This window comes from Lepisma saccharinum, chromosome 13 (genome assembly GCF_977018435.1).
Source record: "Lepisma saccharinum chromosome 13, izLepSacc3.1, whole genome shotgun sequence".
NCBI lineage: Eukaryota > Metazoa > Arthropoda > Insecta > Zygentoma > Lepismatidae > Lepisma > Lepisma saccharinum.
In genome coordinates, this window is record NC_139241.1 from 11795995 (window position 1) to 11816855 (window position 20861).

At 37.0% G+C, this 20861-nt stretch overlaps 1 protein-coding gene across 1 annotated transcript in view; it reads right to left on the reverse strand.

Moving 5' to 3' along the window:
* The window catches only part of LOC145997174 (uncharacterized), a 65707-nt gene extending 46162 nt beyond the window's left edge, over positions 1 to 19545 (reverse strand). The window contains 3 exon segments of the mRNA XM_083133867.1: positions 7065 to 7513; positions 13899 to 14105; positions 19230 to 19545. Coding sequence (XP_082989993.1) covers positions 7065 to 7402 — 338 coding nt within the window. The 5' untranslated portion in view covers positions 7403 to 7513; positions 13899 to 14105; positions 19230 to 19545.
* Positions 19546 to 20861: the final 1316 nt, after the last annotated feature.

Here is a 20861-nt window from a genome sequence, read left to right on the forward strand (position 1 = left end):
TCGAACCTAGGACTCTGGCATAGTAGTGCACTGTGCTAACCATTCCAACACAGAGGTCGGCTTAAAAACGAAAATGTAGATCAGTGAGTAAAAGTTGCAAAAATGTGTGCAAAATTTTATAACGGTGTTGTGTCTGTAACTAATCTTGTTTTCACACAATAATGTTTGATATATTTGGTCTAGGAATTAATTCGTGTGGTTGTTACGCACACATTGAAGCTGTAGTTCAAACACAAAATACATAAATACCTTAAGAAAAATATTGTCCATCACGAGCCACCACTTTTGCCCATCTGTCAGGCAAGTTACGGATTCCGTGGCAAAAGAAGTCCACATCCTTTGAAGCGATCCAGTCAGAGACCCATTTTTCGATATCTTCTGAAGAAGTGAACCGCTCTCCAACCAAATCGTTATTCATGCAATCGAACAAGTAGTAGTCCGAAGGAGCAATGTCTGGTGAATACGGCAGGTGGGTTAAACTTCTCATCCGACATTTTCTAAATAGGTTTTGACCGGTTTTGCGACATGTGGGCGAGTGTTATCATGTTGAAAAAGAAGTTTATCATGTTTGTTCTCCCATTCTGGTCGTTTCCTGGACAGAGCTTGCTTCAAACGCATTAATTGTCGTCGATAACATTCTCCATTAATAGTTTCACCCGGTTGCAGCAGCTCATAGTACACCACACCTTTCATATCCCACCATATGCACAGCATAACCTTTACACAGTGAATATCTCGTTTCGGTTGTGATGGACCTGGTTCACCTGGCTTCACCCAGGCATTTTCGTTTCGGGTTCTCTCATCGCCAGTAACAATGCGATGCAAAAACCCCTTTCTTTTCTGTCTTTGAAGCAGCAATTCGCAAATGGTTTTTCGTCTTTCAACGTCTCTGTCTTTCAATTCATGTGGAACCCAATGTGACATCTTTTGAATCATTCCCATGGCTTTGAGGCGTTTGGAAACTGTTGTTTGATCAACGCCTAATGCTTCTGCAAGTTCTTCCTGCGTTTGACACGAATCCTGATTGAGCAATGCTCTCAATTCTTCGTCTTCAAATTTTTTGGCTGTCCAGGTCGCTCTTGGTCTTCCAGGACGAAATCGCCACTTCTAAACCGTGCAAACCACTTCTGACACGTTCGCTCAGCTAGCGCACGGTCATCATACACTTCCACCAAAATACGATGACTTTCGGTAGCACTTTTCTGCATGTTAAAGTAATGAAGCAGAACACCCCGCAAAAACACTTTATCTGGCACGAACTGCGCCATGTTCAGTTGACTACAAAATGCTGTTGTTGATGCGTCAATCAACTGCCCTATACTACGAACGATGCGCGCTGACAGGAGTTTTCAACGCATGTGTGGATACACGGAACTGTGGGACGATACGCTCGTTACGCCATCTCTTGTCCAGGCGCACGAATTAATTCCTAGACCAAATAGTTAAAATTATGCTTTGTAGCTGACAAAAATATCTGTATATACATGCACAAGCTGGCATTTATACAGGAATTTGCCTCATTATTTTTTTTTTTATCATTAACTTTGCATGATCATCGTTTAAGTTATTGTAATAACCCCATCCTTCCAATGGACTTTCATATATCACACTTCCTAGATGGTGCATTTCTCCATATCATGATCCCTTGAAAAGTATGTATTTCACCACAGACTAGGTTCGATACTTGATGCCAATTTTTCTTGCAAAAGAAGCTGGACACGTACTTGAAGAAGGGACATTCACAAATTACATCCCGGAGTGGTTAATACAGCACGCTATGACACCAGGGAGCCTGAGTTCGAATCCCTTGTGTGTTCCATAAATGTCACCATATAACCACTTACATTCATTATTGCAATTAGCCAAAAGTGGAAGAATTGCAACGTAAAATAGACCAATTCAATCAATCAAATAACATACATATGTCTATACCAAGAACCGGGACTCGAACCTAGAACTTACTATCCGTGACAAAAAAATTGAACCCTCTGTTTACGTGCTTGTAAAATTGTATTCCGTAGGTGGAAAAAAGTCAAATATACCTCATTGGAAAGCTTCAAGTGTCTATTTTTTAATAAGCATCATCTGAAAATTATTCTTCATTGCATTTACTTATTATAATGAAAAATTTACTAAAAAGTGTATTTTTTCTTCCACTTTGCAAGAAGATTACCGAGATTGCAACACTGTTATTAAACATTAATTGTGGCTGTTCCACAAATGATAGCAACATTATATATGGCTGAGATATTTCCACATAAACAAGCTTCAATCACAAGAAACATCATACAGTTCATAATCAACTATTGATATAAAATTGAGATTTTTTGTACTTAAAGATTGATTATTTTGGCACCTCTGTGGAAAAAGTCAAATGAAGATCTTTACTAGATTCTTCAAAAATAGAAATTTTAGGCAAACGTGCAATCTTGAAATGCATAATTGCAAATTCAATGAAATTGTAAAAAGCCGTTCATATGAAACATTTGATCCAAATCCAGAAGGTTAACGTGTGTATCTGAAGTATGACCACAGATATAAATTATTATTGAATACTCCTAAAATGGAAAATGCGCAGATGACGTATGGCGAGATGCGGCCAATGTCAGACTCCGCGGGCTGCAGGTGATTTGTACAGCATTGCCGCCTCACTACACGGCCTGCAGGAATATTGGAAGTGCGTTCCGTTGGTCCGATCCAAAGCATTGTAGCAGTGTTAAATAATGAATAAACAATTTGTCATATTATGAATGAAAGACATTTTCTTTGTATACTTTAGTTTTTGTTACATTTTCTAGCTTTTTTCCAATCTTTATATGAACGTCATTTTCTCCGTATGTGTATAATTTTATGTCGCTCATTACAACAGAGTAAGTGAAATGAAGAGCACGATTTGACGTCTGGCTTCGCAGTCTCCTCTGCATTAAAAAATAACGTGCCTGTGATGTATAGCAACTTCATAACAAAGGAAAACAGGAAAGAAAAAGTGCATGTAAGGGATCTTATGTATGTGTGTGAGTTAAGGCAATAATTCATGGTAGGAACACAAGAGCGATATAATAAAATTTGCAATCGTCAATTACAGTATCTGAACAATGCTTCCCTGTGCACAACAATTTGCTTTGTAACCAAAACTTTTGGCTTACTTTCAGTGTCAAAGCTGCTGGCTAGACACAAAGTTTAAAGGGCTACCGGCGGTGTGTGGCAACAAAGTGCACTTCGTCGTAGCAACGAGAAGGAAAAAGTGCAAGCCAGTTGCCAAGAAAAACAATTCTGTCTGTAGTTTTCGATTCGCAGAATATGAAAAGATAAGGAATGGAAATTTGATTTTTATTCCATGCTCATCATTTGGATATGCTTTGCATCGCCATTGGGTTAACTGTTACCGAGATTGCAACACTGTTATTAAACATTAATTGGGATGTTCCACAAATGATAGCAACATTATATATGGCTGAGATATTTCCACATAAACAAGCTTCAATCACAAGAAATTTCATATATTTACGACTGGTTTACAAGAACCTACACACAATTGAATTAGACTTACATAAAAAACACACGAAAAAACTACCCTTTTATGAACATTTTTGTTTGAATAGAGAACAGACAGAGCTAAAATCAATTTATCTTGCTTTTGTCTAAAAGCAGACACTTCTGGCTTTCCAATGAGATATATTTTACTTCTTTCCTCCCATGGAGTACAATTTGACAAGCACTTAAAAGAGGGCTCAAAATTCTTGTCATGGATAGTAGGTAGCACCTAACACTCTCAACCTCAAGCTGGACACGTGTTTGCATCAGCATGCTCACCAGTTTTGCAAAAAAAAAAAAAAAAAGTTGTGAACAGTATCAGAGTTCATTACTTTTAATGTGTTATTTGGTGGATAATTTTAAATACACCTTTGTTGAAGCCAGTGCATAATTATCTGCACACAAATGACTGATTCTCCGGGAATGTAGTGGTGGAAAAGTTATTATTTAAGTCTATCATACGTGCTACCTAAAGGTGCACTTGGGCAAAATAATCAAACTTGCAAGCATATACCATATTTATGTGTGTATAATGCACGTGCATGTATAATGTGCACCCTGGTTTTTGATAATGTGACAAACAATTATATCTCATATATAACGTGCAGTACAATCCAGTTTTAAGAAATTACTTTCCTAGTTGTAGGTCGTAAAGATGTTGCTATGCCGATCAAGAGTGAATGACATCATACCTATTCAATGAGTCACCTGTTGCTATGTGGACCAAGAAAATAATATCCTCTTGTGTATACAATAAGTCACCAAACCATGCCACCACCACCCCTCTCCTTTCACCATGTTTAGCATCCCAAAGCTTTCACTTTTTAACAACCTTATTTATTCTGTAATAGTAGAAAGTGAGATCAAAATTACATTATGGATTTATAGCATTTTATAGGTTTGTCGCGTGTTACTCACAAATCCAGAATATAAAAAAGAGCACTATACTCACATACGTAAGTACAATTTTTAACTTTCCTTTTTATATTTTTACATTATGGATTTGCAGTGCTCAGTTATTTTCTATTATTTCTCTCCCAACAAATACTGCTGATACACATCCCATGTAATGGGAGATGCATGATCCAATTCCGACAGAATGGCACTGCTTTTCTTGCTGTTGCAGAACATAGCATTACAATGGGAAAAAATCGTGGGAAATGGCCTTAAAACTTATATACAAGGTTTGTCCGGAAAATAATGAGACTGGGTCAGGAAATAAAACTTATTGATCTAATTGGTACAACTCGTTAAAATTCTTCAAAGTACTCTTCTTGGCTATCGACACACTGCTGCCAGCGTGATTTCCATGCAGCGTACGCCTCCTGGAAGTAAGCTTCCAACAACCCACTCTGAACCCCCGTCGTTGCTGCTTGGATGGCCAAAAGATCGTCAAAACGGCAACCTTTCAAGCTTCTTTTGAGCTTGGGGGAATAGAAAAAGTACGCTGGGCTCATGTCGGGACTGTACGTTGGCTGCGGCAACGTGGCAACGCCGGTCGCCAGGGCAACTAAAATTTTCAGCCTGGGGACTGTGACCTTTTGCTGTATTATGTACAAAATTTTGATGATTCTTTATTTCCGCGGGCGAGCTTCAGCCTAAGGCTGTTCTGCCACCTAACCCGTGTCATGGAGTATGGCCAATATATAAGCACAAGTTGCATGCGTCTGTTGACAAAATTTCAACCTGCTAGTGTTGCCATTTTCGGAGGATATGTACCAAAAATGGCACTTTTTCACCACTCAACCCATAAAATCGCCAGTCAAAAATCTATCAAATGCTGCAAATGATCAATATTGGTCGCAAATGACAGATTGACATGGCATCCGACATCTAATTATAACACTTTGATAATTTCTTACATATTTTTCTCACTCAAAAATGCATTTCTGGAAAAATTTTAACACTGCCTTTCGCCAGTTTTTCATTTATCTAATTTTCTGTGTGGCGTAAATTGATAATTTTTTAGCATTGAAAAATATCTCAATGGATGAGGCTTTATAATGCAGAAAACCCGGTGTAAATATCTCTTACACTTTTCAAGATATACATTTTCAAAGTTTGGGTTGCGCGACTTTTGAAACACCGTACTATGCACAATTGCTACTAGGTGATTTCCTGGCACCTAGCTCTGAAGAAGATTTTTCGAGCACTGCCCATTGCAATGAGATTTCATAAATCTTCAATTGTTATATCTTGTAATTTCAATTTCTGGTGAGTCAAGTATTAAAATCCTGTCACTATATTTTTTTTAATGCTTTTTAACCAAACTTTAAAAAGGAAAAAGAAAAAGCTTCATTATATAAAGTTACTTGTTCATATGAAAAATGAATTTTCCATAATTTACAGCTCAATACATGGCAATCTTTTCCATGAAGTTAAGTCTTGAAGCTTTCCTCGTGACAAATGATGAAAGGATTCTCTCGGGCTATCTACCAGGTGAGACCAAGCAAGGTTTCAAGAGCTAACGTTGCTCCCATCTTCTTATTGTGTCATTGTTCACTTCTACCCTAAAGATGAGAGCAATGCTAGCTCTCGAAATTTAGGTAACCTCGCAGGATCACACTTAGTTGATAGCACAAGAGAATCTTTTCCATGTTATCCACAGTCAAATTCCACCTTTCGTCCGTGAGGATCATCTAAGATGGTGAAAATGATCTTTCAACAGAAACATAGTCAGTGACGCAAATTTGAATGCTTAAATTTTACATTGCAAGCTGTGAATGCCACAAAGCACCGAACTGACACAAAAGGAAGGAAGCCAGCATGAATCAGAAGTTTGCTTTGGACTGTAGCAGCAACAATGGCACCAGACATTTTGCTTTGTTGAAAAAATGTCATGGTCTTGGAGAGAAGGAAATCAACAGAGAGTAAGTAGGCTTAAATAACTTAGTCATTGAATTTTCTCATCACCAACAGAGAAAATACCTCTGCAAGATATACAAATGCTCTAAAACCTTTAAAAATGTACAAAGACCTTAAAAAAAAGAGTGGGTTCATTTAGGTGCATAAACTTCAGGAAAATAGGCTATTTTACGCACTAAAAGCACAGACATGAAAATAAGATGGCTGGCCAGATTTGCGCTAGTGCCACATATGGGAAAAGCAAAGCTAGCGGGACGAAAGTCAATGGTTCCTGCACACTGTGTGGCAACATCAACTGGGGTCTGTTGTCTCTCTCCAGGGCACTTTTGTGTCATCCCTGAACATTAGAGCAAATACTGTCAGTTTGTCCCGTATGGACTACAAAGCCCAACCCTATGAGATCTTTCATTCTCTTAAACCTCCGAACACATGAGGTTGTGCTCTGATGTGGCAACAGTGCTAACTTGTGCCACCCACCTAATTTCACGGCCGTGCATTTATAAAACTTAATCAGTTGTTGTATTTTTTTAACGAAATGCTGATGTAACTTCTTATTTATATGTAACGAGAAAAATGCATTTTTAACCTATAATCCGAGCTCAACCTATTAATTGATGTACAAATTCACTCTATGCACAATGAGACAATAACAAAGAATTACGAACCTGGTATTATCTGGATCTATTTCAGTTTCTGGAAGGAAATCCAGACCTGGTGAAAGTCTCTCCTTAATATACACTTCCTCCACACGTAGATCACATGCGCCCACGGACAATCCTTCACTCTTAACTTGAACCCCTGTGCCATCGACAAGTGGTACACTATAACTGTAGCTTTCCCCTTCAAATGGCAATTCAGTTTTTATCACTTTTGACATTCGATCACTGTCAAAATCAACCTCATTTGGATCTCCTGAATTCTCAGGTTCTGCATCCATTGCAGGTAAAACACACTTTTTATCATCAATGAGATCTAACTCTTCCATATATTCCGTAGAACACATTTCAAGTACTGAGTTTTCAACTACTTCTTTATTGGTTGATACAATGGTGGCATTTCTTCCATTATCCTGATATAATCCATCGAGCTTGTGCCCTGGTTGCTTCCACTCAATCTGTAAATGCAACAACACAAGAAAACATTTTTAATAACAATAACATCGTGCACCAGGTGTAGGAAAATTCAATCAAGATATTTATTAAACAAATGATGCCACAGAACATTGTTCTATTAAGGCATACACACAGATTGTCCATTACATAAATTGTTTTACTGATTGCTAACAAACAAGCTCCTCAATCCTTTCTCCACTGAGCCATAGGGCTCTTTTGAATGAGTGCAGAGATTGTTCAAGATTTTGACACATGAAACAACCCGGGTTTCGATCTGGTTCTCATTTGAGGCACGCAATATAGTAATGCAGATGCTAACCCCATACAGGCTATTTTATTATTTACAATTTATAGCGTGCTCATCAAATGTAGATGAAACCTTTCTTCAATTTTTTTCAATATTAAAGTGTGATACAAGCTCAGAGCATGGAGTGAATTTAGGGTACATTTTGTCTTTTTTGTACTTTAGATACCTCAAGAATTTGGACTGAATCATCTCTACTTCTCTCATATTTTTTTGTCCAAGGGCTGCCATATTACCGATGCATATTCTATGAGTGAGCGTACTAGGGAGACATACAAAGTTATTACTATTGATGTACTTTCCAGATCTTCCCCACATCTTTTTATGAATCTTAATTAATTACACACTTGGTTAATGATATAATGGATATGATCTTTAAAACATAGATTTGAGCCATATGTGACACCAAGATCCGTGAATTTAGTGATTCTTGTTATTTGATATCCTTCCATCTGATAGTGGAAGTTTCTTGTTGTTTGAGCGTTTGTTATAGATATTACCTGACATTTGTCAAGATTAAATGAAAGTCTATTGTTTTTGCTCCATTGTAGTAAATTTTACACCAAAACCGAAGTCCCAAAAGTATTGGTTTCAAATTTAAGTTACTGTAAGTGAGTTTTCGTCTTAAGAGGTGTTATGTACATGTACAGAAGAAACGCCTCAAATAGTGTGGTTCTAACATCATCTACCCAAACTAATCACATACATATTTTCTTCAGCTTACAAAATGTTGTATACATGTAAAGGAAAAGGTTTGATTGGACTTTTTTTATTAAATTTAGTGTTACTTTTCTGCCACTTTCAGCTAATCACAACAATGAGAATGAGTAATAACATGATTAAATTGATGAAGATGAATGGACACTCGCAAAGAACACCCATGCCAAGGCCGGGATCCAAACCTGGGACCAATGCCATCAAAGTATGGTGTGCTAATCATTCCCCTATGGAGGTTGGCATAAAGGAAAAGAAACTGAACCATATTACCTCACTAATGTATGCAAAAGACACAAATGTACAAAATAAGTTGTGTTTGTATTTTTGTATATGTTTTCCGCTTATATTTTTTTGTATTTAGCACTGCATTTCTGCTTGATTTTTTTTGTGTTTGTTACTGCTTTCTTTTACCACTTCTAGCTTTGAATCACGACAATGGAAATGAGTGACAATTAGACGAAATTGATGAAAGGAAAATCACAAAGAACACCCACGCCATGTTGGAACCCAAGCTGACTGAATATGTGAAGACATCTGATTATAATTCTCCCAAACGTAAGTAATCAGAACTGCATGGACAGCAGGAGCATTCAACAAAAAAGATATAGCCTGACCCAGGAATCTCTGCCGTGATCGGCGCAGCAGAATGCGAGAACCAGTGTTGCTAATCTGTTCGATAGAAAAATCGCTACAGTGCGCTGAGGCACACAGCTGTTTGTAGAACAAGGAAATTAGAGAACTCAGCTCTATCTAACGTCGAGTTTTAAACTCCATGCATTATTACCAGGGCTGGGATTAATATGTGCTAACAAGTGACTTTATGTACATACATATGGACTAACACTTCGCTAAATATGGACTAAAATGTGGACTAACACATGTGTAAAATTACCCAAAATGATGCAAAGAAGACTTCTTCGTAGTGATTTCAAATAAAATTAAATAAGTTATTATTTTTCCATTGCATTAATGGGTCTGGTGGCATTTTAACTGTTCACACTGGTACTGGAACTGCAACGACATGTGATACACGACTGACACTGCCATTGGTTTGAGAATTAATAACACTGTTCTACACATGTTTTGTTACAGAAATAGTACCCAATCTTTACTAATATGAGGAAGCTGAATGCAGAAGTGGCTTCTACAGCCACGTAGCTATTTTTGGGTATGAGTTTGAGTCAGCGATCCTGAAAATTTAAAAGAAAAAATGTCTTGGCGCTGGCTAAATGAGCAGCACATACTTAATATTTTGAGACTTTGAAAGTCACATAAATCTTGGAAATTATTAGTTGAAATTCCAGTATCAAGAATGTACAATGAAGTTTTCAATTATATGAAAAGCATGTAACACCTTACAGTTGTTTCTTCAAAAATATACACTATCTTGGGCTACGATTTTAAAAATCTTCTTCCCTGCATGAGTTTTCACTAGCAATCTGAAACTCTGTGTTATTTTACATATCAAAATCCTCATAACAAGGAGTAGAAAAAATTAAAATTAATTGGGGGGGCAAATATGGTCTACGGAAGCCATGAATTCAACTAAGGTAAAGCTACACGTTTTAAAATGTGATCTTAAAACCTTTAACTTATTAATTAATACAAGATTACATCAAAAGTAATTAATTATTGCACCAGAGTGGCCTTCTTAAAGGCTGCTAAACTGGCAGCAGCATGAACAATTTTAAAATTTGGCGAGCAACAGTGAATAAATTAAAAAAGCATGTTGATTATTCTGATTTATACACGTGGCACAGAAACAGAGCCTCTCATAATTTTTTTAAAAAAATGTAATGTGAATTCCCATAAACGAACTTGAAATATTTTCAAAATATATTTTTTGGCACTGAATTTGAAAAACAGGTGCCAGGTGAAAATTTTCAGGAACCATGTATTTTTCTACCCCTGCTTATAACGACAACGTGAGTTGCACCTTTGAAACCAAGGTTTCGTGAAGTACACAAACGATGGTAAGAATCATTAAATTAGGCACATTCAGGAGATGTACTATGTAGAACTGTTAACGAAAAATGCAGGTTCGACCAGGACTCGAACCTGGGTCTCTGGCATTCTGTTCCATTACTCTACCAAGTCAGCCTAGCTTCACCTGATTTTTCACTTCTGCTGTTTTACCTGTGTGGAATCAGGTGAAGCCAGCCCGGCTTGGTAGCTCAGTGGTAGAGCAATGGAACGGAATGCTAGAGACCTAGGTTCGAGTCCTGGTCAAGCCTGCATTTTTCACACCAATCATGAAAAACCTACAACAACTGGGGGTTCGACGTGCTGACCACATGTCACCCCGTAACTGGTTGGATTATCTCCCTCCCTTCCAAAGTGGGAATGAGGCTGGCAGTTGGTAGGTTAGCCTAGGCTCTCAATGGGCTGTTGCGCCACAGTTTCTTAATACAGATGGCACTGTATGTTAGGACGTAAGCTGTTATTATCAGAAAGTGTCAGTCTGCTATGATGTACATGATGAAGCAAGTTGAATACGTACAGCCACGACATGGATTCGTCCAAACAGGCCAAGCAAGCAGTTACTTAATTAATTTTTGACAGGGGAAAGTGTTAACCCATAATCGGTGACACACTCTTAAGTCACATTATCAGTCATGGGTGAGTGTGGCACTCATCCTTGCTTTTCACAAATATTTCACCACATTTTAATTTTTTAAAATATATTTCTTGTACTTCTAATGATCTGTTTATTATATCCCTTCTTCTTTATTACGTCTTTGTTTCAAAATGCTTATTAATGTTGTCAAACAGCATAATACATTGTCAAAGTAAACAACTCTCACCACCAACAAAAAGCGCATGTTCCTCAAAGCTGGCCTGAAGCACTCTGGAGCAGTTCCACTTCACAAATCTGATATACTATAAAATCACTTACACACACTTCATATTTTCTACTAACATGACAAAAACATATAGGTAAAAAAACTCACTAGAAACAGCACAGACTTAATCACAACCCTCCACCCACATTATATTCCTGACCTTGCACCCTGTGAGTACCACATCTTCAGACTACTAAAAAAAGTTCTAAAGACCCACAGCTTTACTAATGATGCTGACATCTCGCATGCCGTTTAAGACTGGTTCTGCAACCAACAGGCATTCCTTGCTCACAATCCGCAATCTATTAAGTGTTGGGATGCTTGTTTGAACTGACAAGGAGTCTATGGTGGTAGATATGTAGCCCAACTATCACCATTACTTCCTGTATGTTCACATATTCCAATTAATAAAACCATGCCAAAAAGAAGAAGACGAAGTCTTACTTACAGATCCCTACATTTCAAGCAAAATCCATGATGTTTACTTGCTACGGGTACCCACTAATTTAGATTATTTAGTTTCTTGGTACACTATGAACATAATGTGATAGGATGTCTACCAAAATAACAAATCTTAAAATTCTTGACTTTTTTTTGTTTTTCTTAACCTTTATTTATTTAAGTCCTACTTTACAGCCAGAAAGGAATAACCTAGCAGTGACGTCACTCCCTGCTAAGTCAGCGTTGCCAACTACTATGAAAGGAATCATGGCACGAGTAAGAGTACGAGCAGTAAAGATCGCAGTGCAAACTACGAATCTTCAATTTAATGTTAGCACTGCTAGATGTTTATATGATGCTTTCAGCAAACCTTCTGCATGCGGATTATTCTGAGATGACAGCCACGACTTCATTTCATCCTTCCTGCTGTTTGATGTTGGGATTTTTTCCACTAACTTGTGGTACGGAGCATTGTCACACACAATAACAGAGTTTGGCGGCAGATTGGGAAGAAGCTGTTTTTTGAACCACAACATAAAATTGTTAGTGTTCATCTTCACATGATAGTCCCCAGAAGTTGTTTTTGAAAGGAACACTAACTTCACCACCTCCACAAATCCACTTTCACCACTGGCATGCACAATAATGAGTCTGGGACCCTTTCCTGTTGGCACTTTTAACCCCCCCCCCCCAAATCTTTGGAATCCAGCCAAACTTTGGGGACAGTGTGGTGAGTGGTCACAAAACTTTCTCATCCATGTAAATGAAAGACCGGCAGGGTTGCTCTCTGCGCAATTCTTTAACTTCACGCAAAAATGATTGCCGAAACGCAACGATGCTGTTTCGTTCAAGGATTAGCTTCCTGCTGCCTACGCTGTGCTTTTTAAATCTGAACCCTAATTTTCTTATGATCATACGCAACAACCAACGCGAATCCTTAAAATTAATATTTCCTTGCAGTTCCTTCTAAAAGTTTATGTACGGTGACAACAATATCTTTCATGTATAAATCATGGATTGTTCAGCGCATGACTGCTTCATCAAAAGAATCCAGATTTGTGACACGTTGCTGGGCTTTTGGTTGGTTTTCGCCCAGCGTTGAAAAAGGTTTCCCACTCGCACTCACAACACTTTTGTCTTTCTCCTTCAAAATTCTCCACACAGATCTTTCACTGACACCTGTCGCCATAGACGTTCTGTGAACAGCTGTGGTTTTGTTTTCATTGCAATCAAAGTACTTATACACATTGAAAACTATTTCCCTTGCATCGTTGTGCAAGGGCTTACCTTTCTTTATGCCACTGCTCATTGTACAACAATGACAAAACCAGAAGAAAAAAAAACTTGCTAACAAAGAAGCAAAATACCCTGCAATCACTCGCTCGTAGCTGCCGTTTGTTTCGAAAGACTAATGTAGCAGTGTGTGGGTTTGCACGCCCGCATCACCCCTTCCGGAATGATTTTGATTGGTTTGCACGTCACCTTGTCGTCCGCTCTAGCAAATGAGCCTTCGCTTCTGGAAGAGAGGTGAAGGTGGGAGATGATGTCACTGCCAAGTAATTCCTTCTGCGCTGTAGGTAAATTGGAAATTAGCAATTAAGGAAATAAATATTTATTTAATGAGAATAACCCTAACAATTAGCCAGTTAAGATGAAAACTGAAGCTGTATTTAACAAGAGAATTAGACTTGCTTTATCTACTAATGCATCCTGGACTGCATTTGGCAGACTAGCGAGGTTCTGGCATGTAGACCCACAGCCAGTATAATCTTATGTGGGCTTGTGTTGTCTTCCCTATATATTTGTGATTCTCCTTCATTCATCTTATCTTATACTCATCCTCATAATTAGCCAAAGGGGCAGAAAAAGTGAAGAAAAATAAAATAAATAAATCATTTTAATAGCAAATTTTTTTGACAAGAGTATAATTTCTAGCCTTTTTATTGACTTCTTGACCAACTTGTTGATTTCTTTACTTTCTCTTGACTGGTAGACACCCTTTATAAATACTTCATTTATTTGTAAAAACATAAACAGGAAATCATAAAAATATATGTTGCAAGCAAAAAAAAAAATTCTTACCTGTTTTCTGAAGAGAAATCACAATCAGATGTTTCTATTTTGCTGCCTTCCATTGTTCTTTTGCAAGATTTCCTAGTGGAATATGTCATACAATATACAGGACTTCTCAAATATTACCAAAAATTGCAAGTTCCTTAAATATCATCCACTGTGGAAAGCATGAAGTAGAGTATTGGCGTTCACAGTTGTATATTCACATTACCAAACCTGGAACGAGAAGAAAAAGGAAACTTTGGTGCATTATGAGACATACAACTAACTACACTTCCACTTTTCCAATTATAAAATAATGAACTCTATTGATAGAAACAGAACTGTTATTATCTATTTTAAAAAATGACCACATAATAATATGTAATAGTACCATTTCATATCATAGGCATGCGCAGACCCTCTGATTAGGAAGGGGGGGCAAAAGCCTTGATGAAATTTCAGTCGAGAAAGAAAAACCTCATTTTATCACTGTTTTAGATTAATTGTACTGATATATATATATATATATATATATAATGCAGCAACATTGAGGCAGCATAACGAATAAATAAATTGTACCCTGCTCCTTTTCCTCCAAACAATTGTATTCATACAATTAAGACAAAACTATTTAACAGCAACAGCCTGAAGTGCTTAGGAATTATAACTTATCTGTTTGGTAATTCACAATGCACTACTGCGCTCGCAAGAAAATTTTTAGATCCAAATTTTTGCAAACTGAAAACAATATTGATTTAATACGGCACAAAAAAATTCATGGAGTACCATGGCAAACTCTTCTATATTTCTTTTTTCATTTAGATCGTTCGGTGCCCAAGGCCAACTCCCGCCACCTCCTAACTACAGCTCTGAACTTGACAAAACTGCAGGAAAAGCTGGCATTGCGAGCGATGCGAGCAAGATAATTTCACGGAATGTATTTTCATTTGTATAAAATTTGATATTGAGGGGGCAATTGCCCCTCTGTGTCCCCCAGCAGGTGCTCTTCCATCTGGAAGAAATAATGCAAGAAAGACATGAAAACTAATTTCATCTTAAGAATTCTTTTGTCCTGATACTCTTAGATTCTACTAGTCTTGCTTTCTTTTACCTCAATGTTTGCCCCCTTTGCCCCTTGTGATTGCACCACTGTACTCCCTTCCCCCGTAGTTGCTTTGAACTTTAATTGGCTTGAAAATACTTAATCATTTAATAAAGGCGACAAGATTCCTCTCCACTAAATTTCTAGGTAAAAGTACAATAATGAAGGACTCTGGAAGGGGGAGCAAGCACACTAAAATAGCGAAAGAACACATCAGAAATTGCTACCAACTCAAAACCTAAAACTCCTAGTAGCTGTTACAGAATGTCATGATGGGAGCTATATTAACTTGCGCAAAGCTTTCGGGCTGTTCTGCTTCATGGAAAGGTAAGACACTAAGGAAACAAACATACTTTATTCCACAATAACACAACTCCATGAGCTAAAAATAACGGAAAACATTCATAAACGACCTAATCTAAAACCACGCAACATATTTCACTTTCTCGAGGGAGTACAGAGGGTCAAAGGTACCGAAAGTACATGATGATATTACACTTCAACAAGGCTAGTCTCCATAAAGAAAGCTTATACCCTTTCTTCTGTAAAAATAAGGTTTCACTTACCTCAATGCATCGGTTTAATTTTTTCTAAAGCATTTTATGAGTCTGATAATGGGTCATTCCATGCCAAATCAACAAAAAAAAGTGTCATTTCTGACCCGACCATCTCGGATTTTTCTGAAACTCTACTATTTGGTAGTCTTCATGAAGATATGAAATCCTGAGAAATTGTAGCTTCCTGTGTGGCGTAGTTATGGACTTTTGGGGGCTCGAAAATACTAAAAATTGTCGATATTTAGTCTGCGCTCTAGACTTGCATGGATAATTGCTCTTACCATAATTGACGTAGAGTGCTGGTTGTCATCTTGTTTGAAAGGACATGAAATAAGCTTTCCAATGGTGTATCACATCACTATATTTAGGATAAAATCTTTTCAAGGTCATCCACTTTGACCTTTAGACCTTGAACTTTTGAAGATGCATATCTGCTATTTCTTTGGAACTGAAATATATTGTTAACACAAGGTTACACTATAACATAACCAAATTTGAAGTTGGGACGATTATGGGATAATTAAAGAAAAACAATTTAATTAGTATAAGTGTATTTTTTCAGCCGGTCATTTCAAGTGGGAGTTTGCAACACTGCAGTCTTGCATTGCAGACTTGCTAATCTGCAACACTTCTGCAACTAGAAAGTGAAGAATGTGTGCAGCAGTGTTGTTTGAAACAAGTGTGGTAGAATGTTGAATAGATAGTGTGTTTAGTGTGACAGTTCTAATTTGAGCTGACTTTTTTTAAGTAAGATACCTTGATCACCAGCATCATGGCATCATCCAGATTAGAAAGCCTTGAAGATTTTGAGATCCGTGGAAACCTTGACAGTCCACATTTTGAAATTAATAAGTATCACCTGGAAATTAACACCAAAGCAGGAACAAACAGTGGATATCCACAGACAGATCAACACTTGAAACATCAATGAAGTCTGCAGAATTCATAGAAATTCTAGTCGAAAAAAATGTGCACCTGATCGGAAATTCTTTCATGCCAACAAGTTTAATTTCTCAAGCATTTAAAAGAAACAGTTCTTGGTAGGCACTACATTGTACTTTGTGAGTTTGCAGAAAATTACTCCTGTGTGTTGCAAGCTGCCTCACAAGGTTTTCATTGGAACAATGGTCAAGCAACAACAATACATCCATTCACTACTTATTATGAAAATCCCAATACTTCGACAATCATAACTGAAAATTTGGTTGCCATATCATGATAAAGCATTAGTTCACTTACTCCAGAAAGTACTTATTACATTTTTGAGGGATAAATTTGGTTCTGACAACCTGGTCAAGATATTTTACTTTTCTGATGGAGCAGCAGCATACTACAAAAATCGCAAAAACTTAATCGATGTTGCCTACCATGAGGATGATTTTTCTATGTTGTGTGACAGATTTGCTCAAGTTAATTCCATTTCAGGAATCAAAATTGTTCATGCAATACTTCCTTTTACAAAACATGTCATACATATGAAACGTTATTCTGCATGTGATGAATTTATAGAACATCGTTTCATAATATGTTAAAATGCCTTAGAATTCACAGATATTACTAGATATTTTACTTGTGTATATAATAGCAACTGGTGGCTAGTGTGTGTTCATAAAGTGTCTGAAGACACCGGTGATTTACAAATTAACTTTCTTCAACCTCACGGACCATCAGGATCATTTTTATGTGGCCCAACGTGCAATGTTCTAACAAAAGTGGATCCTTCCACTGCTACGAGAAGAATGTACACTTTAACAACGGACGAAAGCCAGCTTGCCATGCACTGAATGAATGAATACTGAAGAACAACCTGTGAACTATGGTGCATGTGAGTTATTTCTCAGAAAACAAAAATTCTTGTACATTTTTCACTACTGTAGATAATCATATTATTCTTAAAAGTAAATTACAACAATGTTGCAAACTCCCACTAAAAATGACCAGCTGAAAAATACACTTATACTAATTAAATTGTTTTTCTTTAATTATCCCATAATCGTCCCAACTTCAAATTTGGTTATGTTATAGTGTAACCTCGTGTTAACAATATAATTCAGTTCCAAGGAAATAGCAGATATGCATCTTCAAAAGTTCAAGGTCCAAAGGTCAAAGTGGATGACCTTGAAAAGATTTTATCCTAAATATAGTGATGTGTTACACCGTTGGAAAGCTTATTTCATGTCCTTTCAAACAAGACGACAACCAGCACTCTACGTCAATTAGGGTAAGAGCAATTATCCATGCAAGTCTAGAGCGCAGACTAAATATCGACAATGTTTAGTATTTTCGAGCCCCCAAAAGTCCATAACTACGCCACACAGGAAGCTACAATTTCTCAGGATTTCATATCTTCATGAAGACTACCAAATAGTAGAGTTTCAGAAAATTCTGAGATGGTCAGGTTGTGAACTTTGTTGATTTGGCATGGAATGACCCTAATAAGAGTTGATCCATCACACTTAGGGGAAGTTATTATATTCCTTGTAAACATTCAGTGCTTTCAAGGTAATATAAAAAAGTTTCTACAGCCTGGAAACATGTATTTACGAAGCTATTTGCATTATAATGTATTCTCAAAAGTTATATTTTCCTCCTATGGTGCCATGTTTTTTTATACAAGTAATTTTCATATTGTTTCAACTATTGTCACCAATTTGAAAGTTAAATTGCTTGCAAGGAACCACAAAGTATGGGCTAACAGAAAAGTGATTACTTCTATTATTATTTTGAAACGGGCATTAAATCTAACAGTAATTTTCCACCAATAAAATTTAGAAACACATATTGACCCTAACTTCCTAACAACTGGTGTGAATAAAGAAAAAACACTGTTACAATAGAGGAGAAACAAGCGTTAACACAAAAAATCATAATTTGTTTACTGAATTCGTTGGATAATCCGTGTAATAAGAAAACTTATTTCCACACTACAAAAGTACTGAACCTGCTTTTCCTAAACATACATATTTTCAGCAAAACATTGAGAAGTGTTGGAAAATCAAAGGTGGACAGATGTATCATGCATTCCTGATGCTGGAAACATAAAAACAAATGCTGGTTCAACATGTTACATTTTATGTACCAAAAGAGTATAGATATTTTGTATTCATTCTTTCTTTTTGTATGTACCGGTGTATTGAACTTAGGGCCCAAGTTCCTTTTGTTTTATTGCGATTTCATTATGCTACGAATGCAATTTTTACATGGTTCGATTTCGATGTACGTCTGTTATCACATACTGCGGAGTTTTAGCGATTACTTAAGGTTTTGTTCAATATATGCTTTAGTGGTTAGATTAGGCAGGTTAGGTTTGGTTCCCTTAGCATTAAAATAAAGTTCCTAAATGCATTCTACTAAGGTTCCGATTTACTTCTACATTCATTCCCACGCTTCTACGACATTTACTGTCGCTTGTCGACGGAGAATATCTTGTCCATGAGAAGTGCGTAAGGTAATTTTCAAGTTGGGTATAAAAGCCTATTAATTTTATTTTCACAAGAAAAATGGTGCCGGTAGGTTACTGTTGTGTACAGCCTGAAAAACAAAACTGGCATATACATCATATTTACATGCAGTATTCATTTATTTAAGTTCGTTGTCTTGATGTTTAAATATATACTGTACTTCAGTAGAATAACTATGAAAAATAACATCAATGTATACATGAACAATGTCAAACAAATTAACCACATACACACTTACAGGCAGTTTCCTCGCTAAGGGGCCAAAATGATGATTCGAGCACAGCGCTTGGTCATTGCATTTTATCACCACAAGTGCACCCAATCTGTGACAAATGCACAAACAAATTTGCGAGTAAACAAAACAGAGGCGTCGCCTGAAGGTGGTTCAAGGAGCACACCTCTTAACAGCAGAAAACGGAAAATGTTCGAATCTTCCTTAGTGCACAATAAAACACTACATTTCAGGATATAAATCCGCTTTTTGTTCATAAATTCTTAACAATGCTTCACATTTGACCCGACTCTTCCCAAGATTAGCTCACCAGCGTGGGAAGTGGTGCGCTAACCTCTTCCCTCTTCTCTTCTCTCTTCTGAGATGACCAATGGTTCTGACTGACGGTGACGGCGGATGACTGTGTGCGGAGGGCGGAGAAGATACGGTTTTTTTTTCAGCATCTATGTTGGGGGAAATTAAGCAGTAGTTAAGATATAACGCAAGTCCTGTTTGTATTATTACAGTAATTCCTAAGATATTCGATGATTTTGCCTCCCAGACAAGGGTCTGTGGGGTCTATGGTAAGAACGGCCGTAGAGGCCGAAACACGCCCGCTCTAATAAAGACGATTTATTATTATTATTATCATTATTATTATTATTATTATTATTAAAAGATAATTGGTGCCAAAGCTTTGCATGGCGGAGGTTTTATATTTTGAAGCACTATTTCACAAAATGAGCAGATTTACACTTTCGTTGCATCGATATTTACGAAAGCAGACGAAGGAAAAGGAACTGCTACCAGAAAATAATATTTATCCTGGTTTGGTAGCTACACATGTAAAGAGTAGGGATAATTAGTTTTTTCTTTTAAAATTATCCATTACATTTCTATGAAAAGGAATTGTAATTGTAAGGAAGCTGCTAAAAAAATCATATATTTGACTGTATCATGGTTAGCGAAAATGGGAGTTAATTCTTAGCAGCAAGGAATGGAATTTCCAAAACTAAAATGAGGAGAAGAGGAAGACATTTCAATAATTCAAGCTTGAAAAAATAATTTTGCATTATTTATCTTGCTAATTTTTCCTTGTTTTTGAGGGAGTCTTCATGAGGGGAGAGGAGGTGTTAAGCGGAAACGATAATTCGCAATAAATGAAAATTGATCTGTGTTTTGTCATGGACGTCCGCAGGATTTTTTCCAGGGAGGGGCAAGTAAGGTAATTATTTCCAGGGGGGCAAAGGAGGCATATTTCCCCCCCCCATAATAGTGATGCCTACTCAAGAAACACTATTTCAGTCTAACATTATCATGTTTCTTCAACGAATTTCTAATAATTAACATAAATTACTGTGACTGAAATGAAATTATGTGTGAAATATATACATTTTAAGTGGACATTCATTTTCCAGGTTGGGCAGTGCCCCCCACCCCTTGCGCCCCTTCCGGACGTCCATGTGTTTTGTAAATGTGAAAGTAAAATATTGTACATTTTCGTTCTTCATAAATACTTTTTTTAATATGTGGCAATTTTATCATTATATCAAGCCAGAATAGCCACAAATAATTCAATGTATTGATTACGAATTAATTGCTAATCTAAAATAAATTGTGTGCTTTCATGTGCTGACGATGTGTAAACGTTTTAAATAA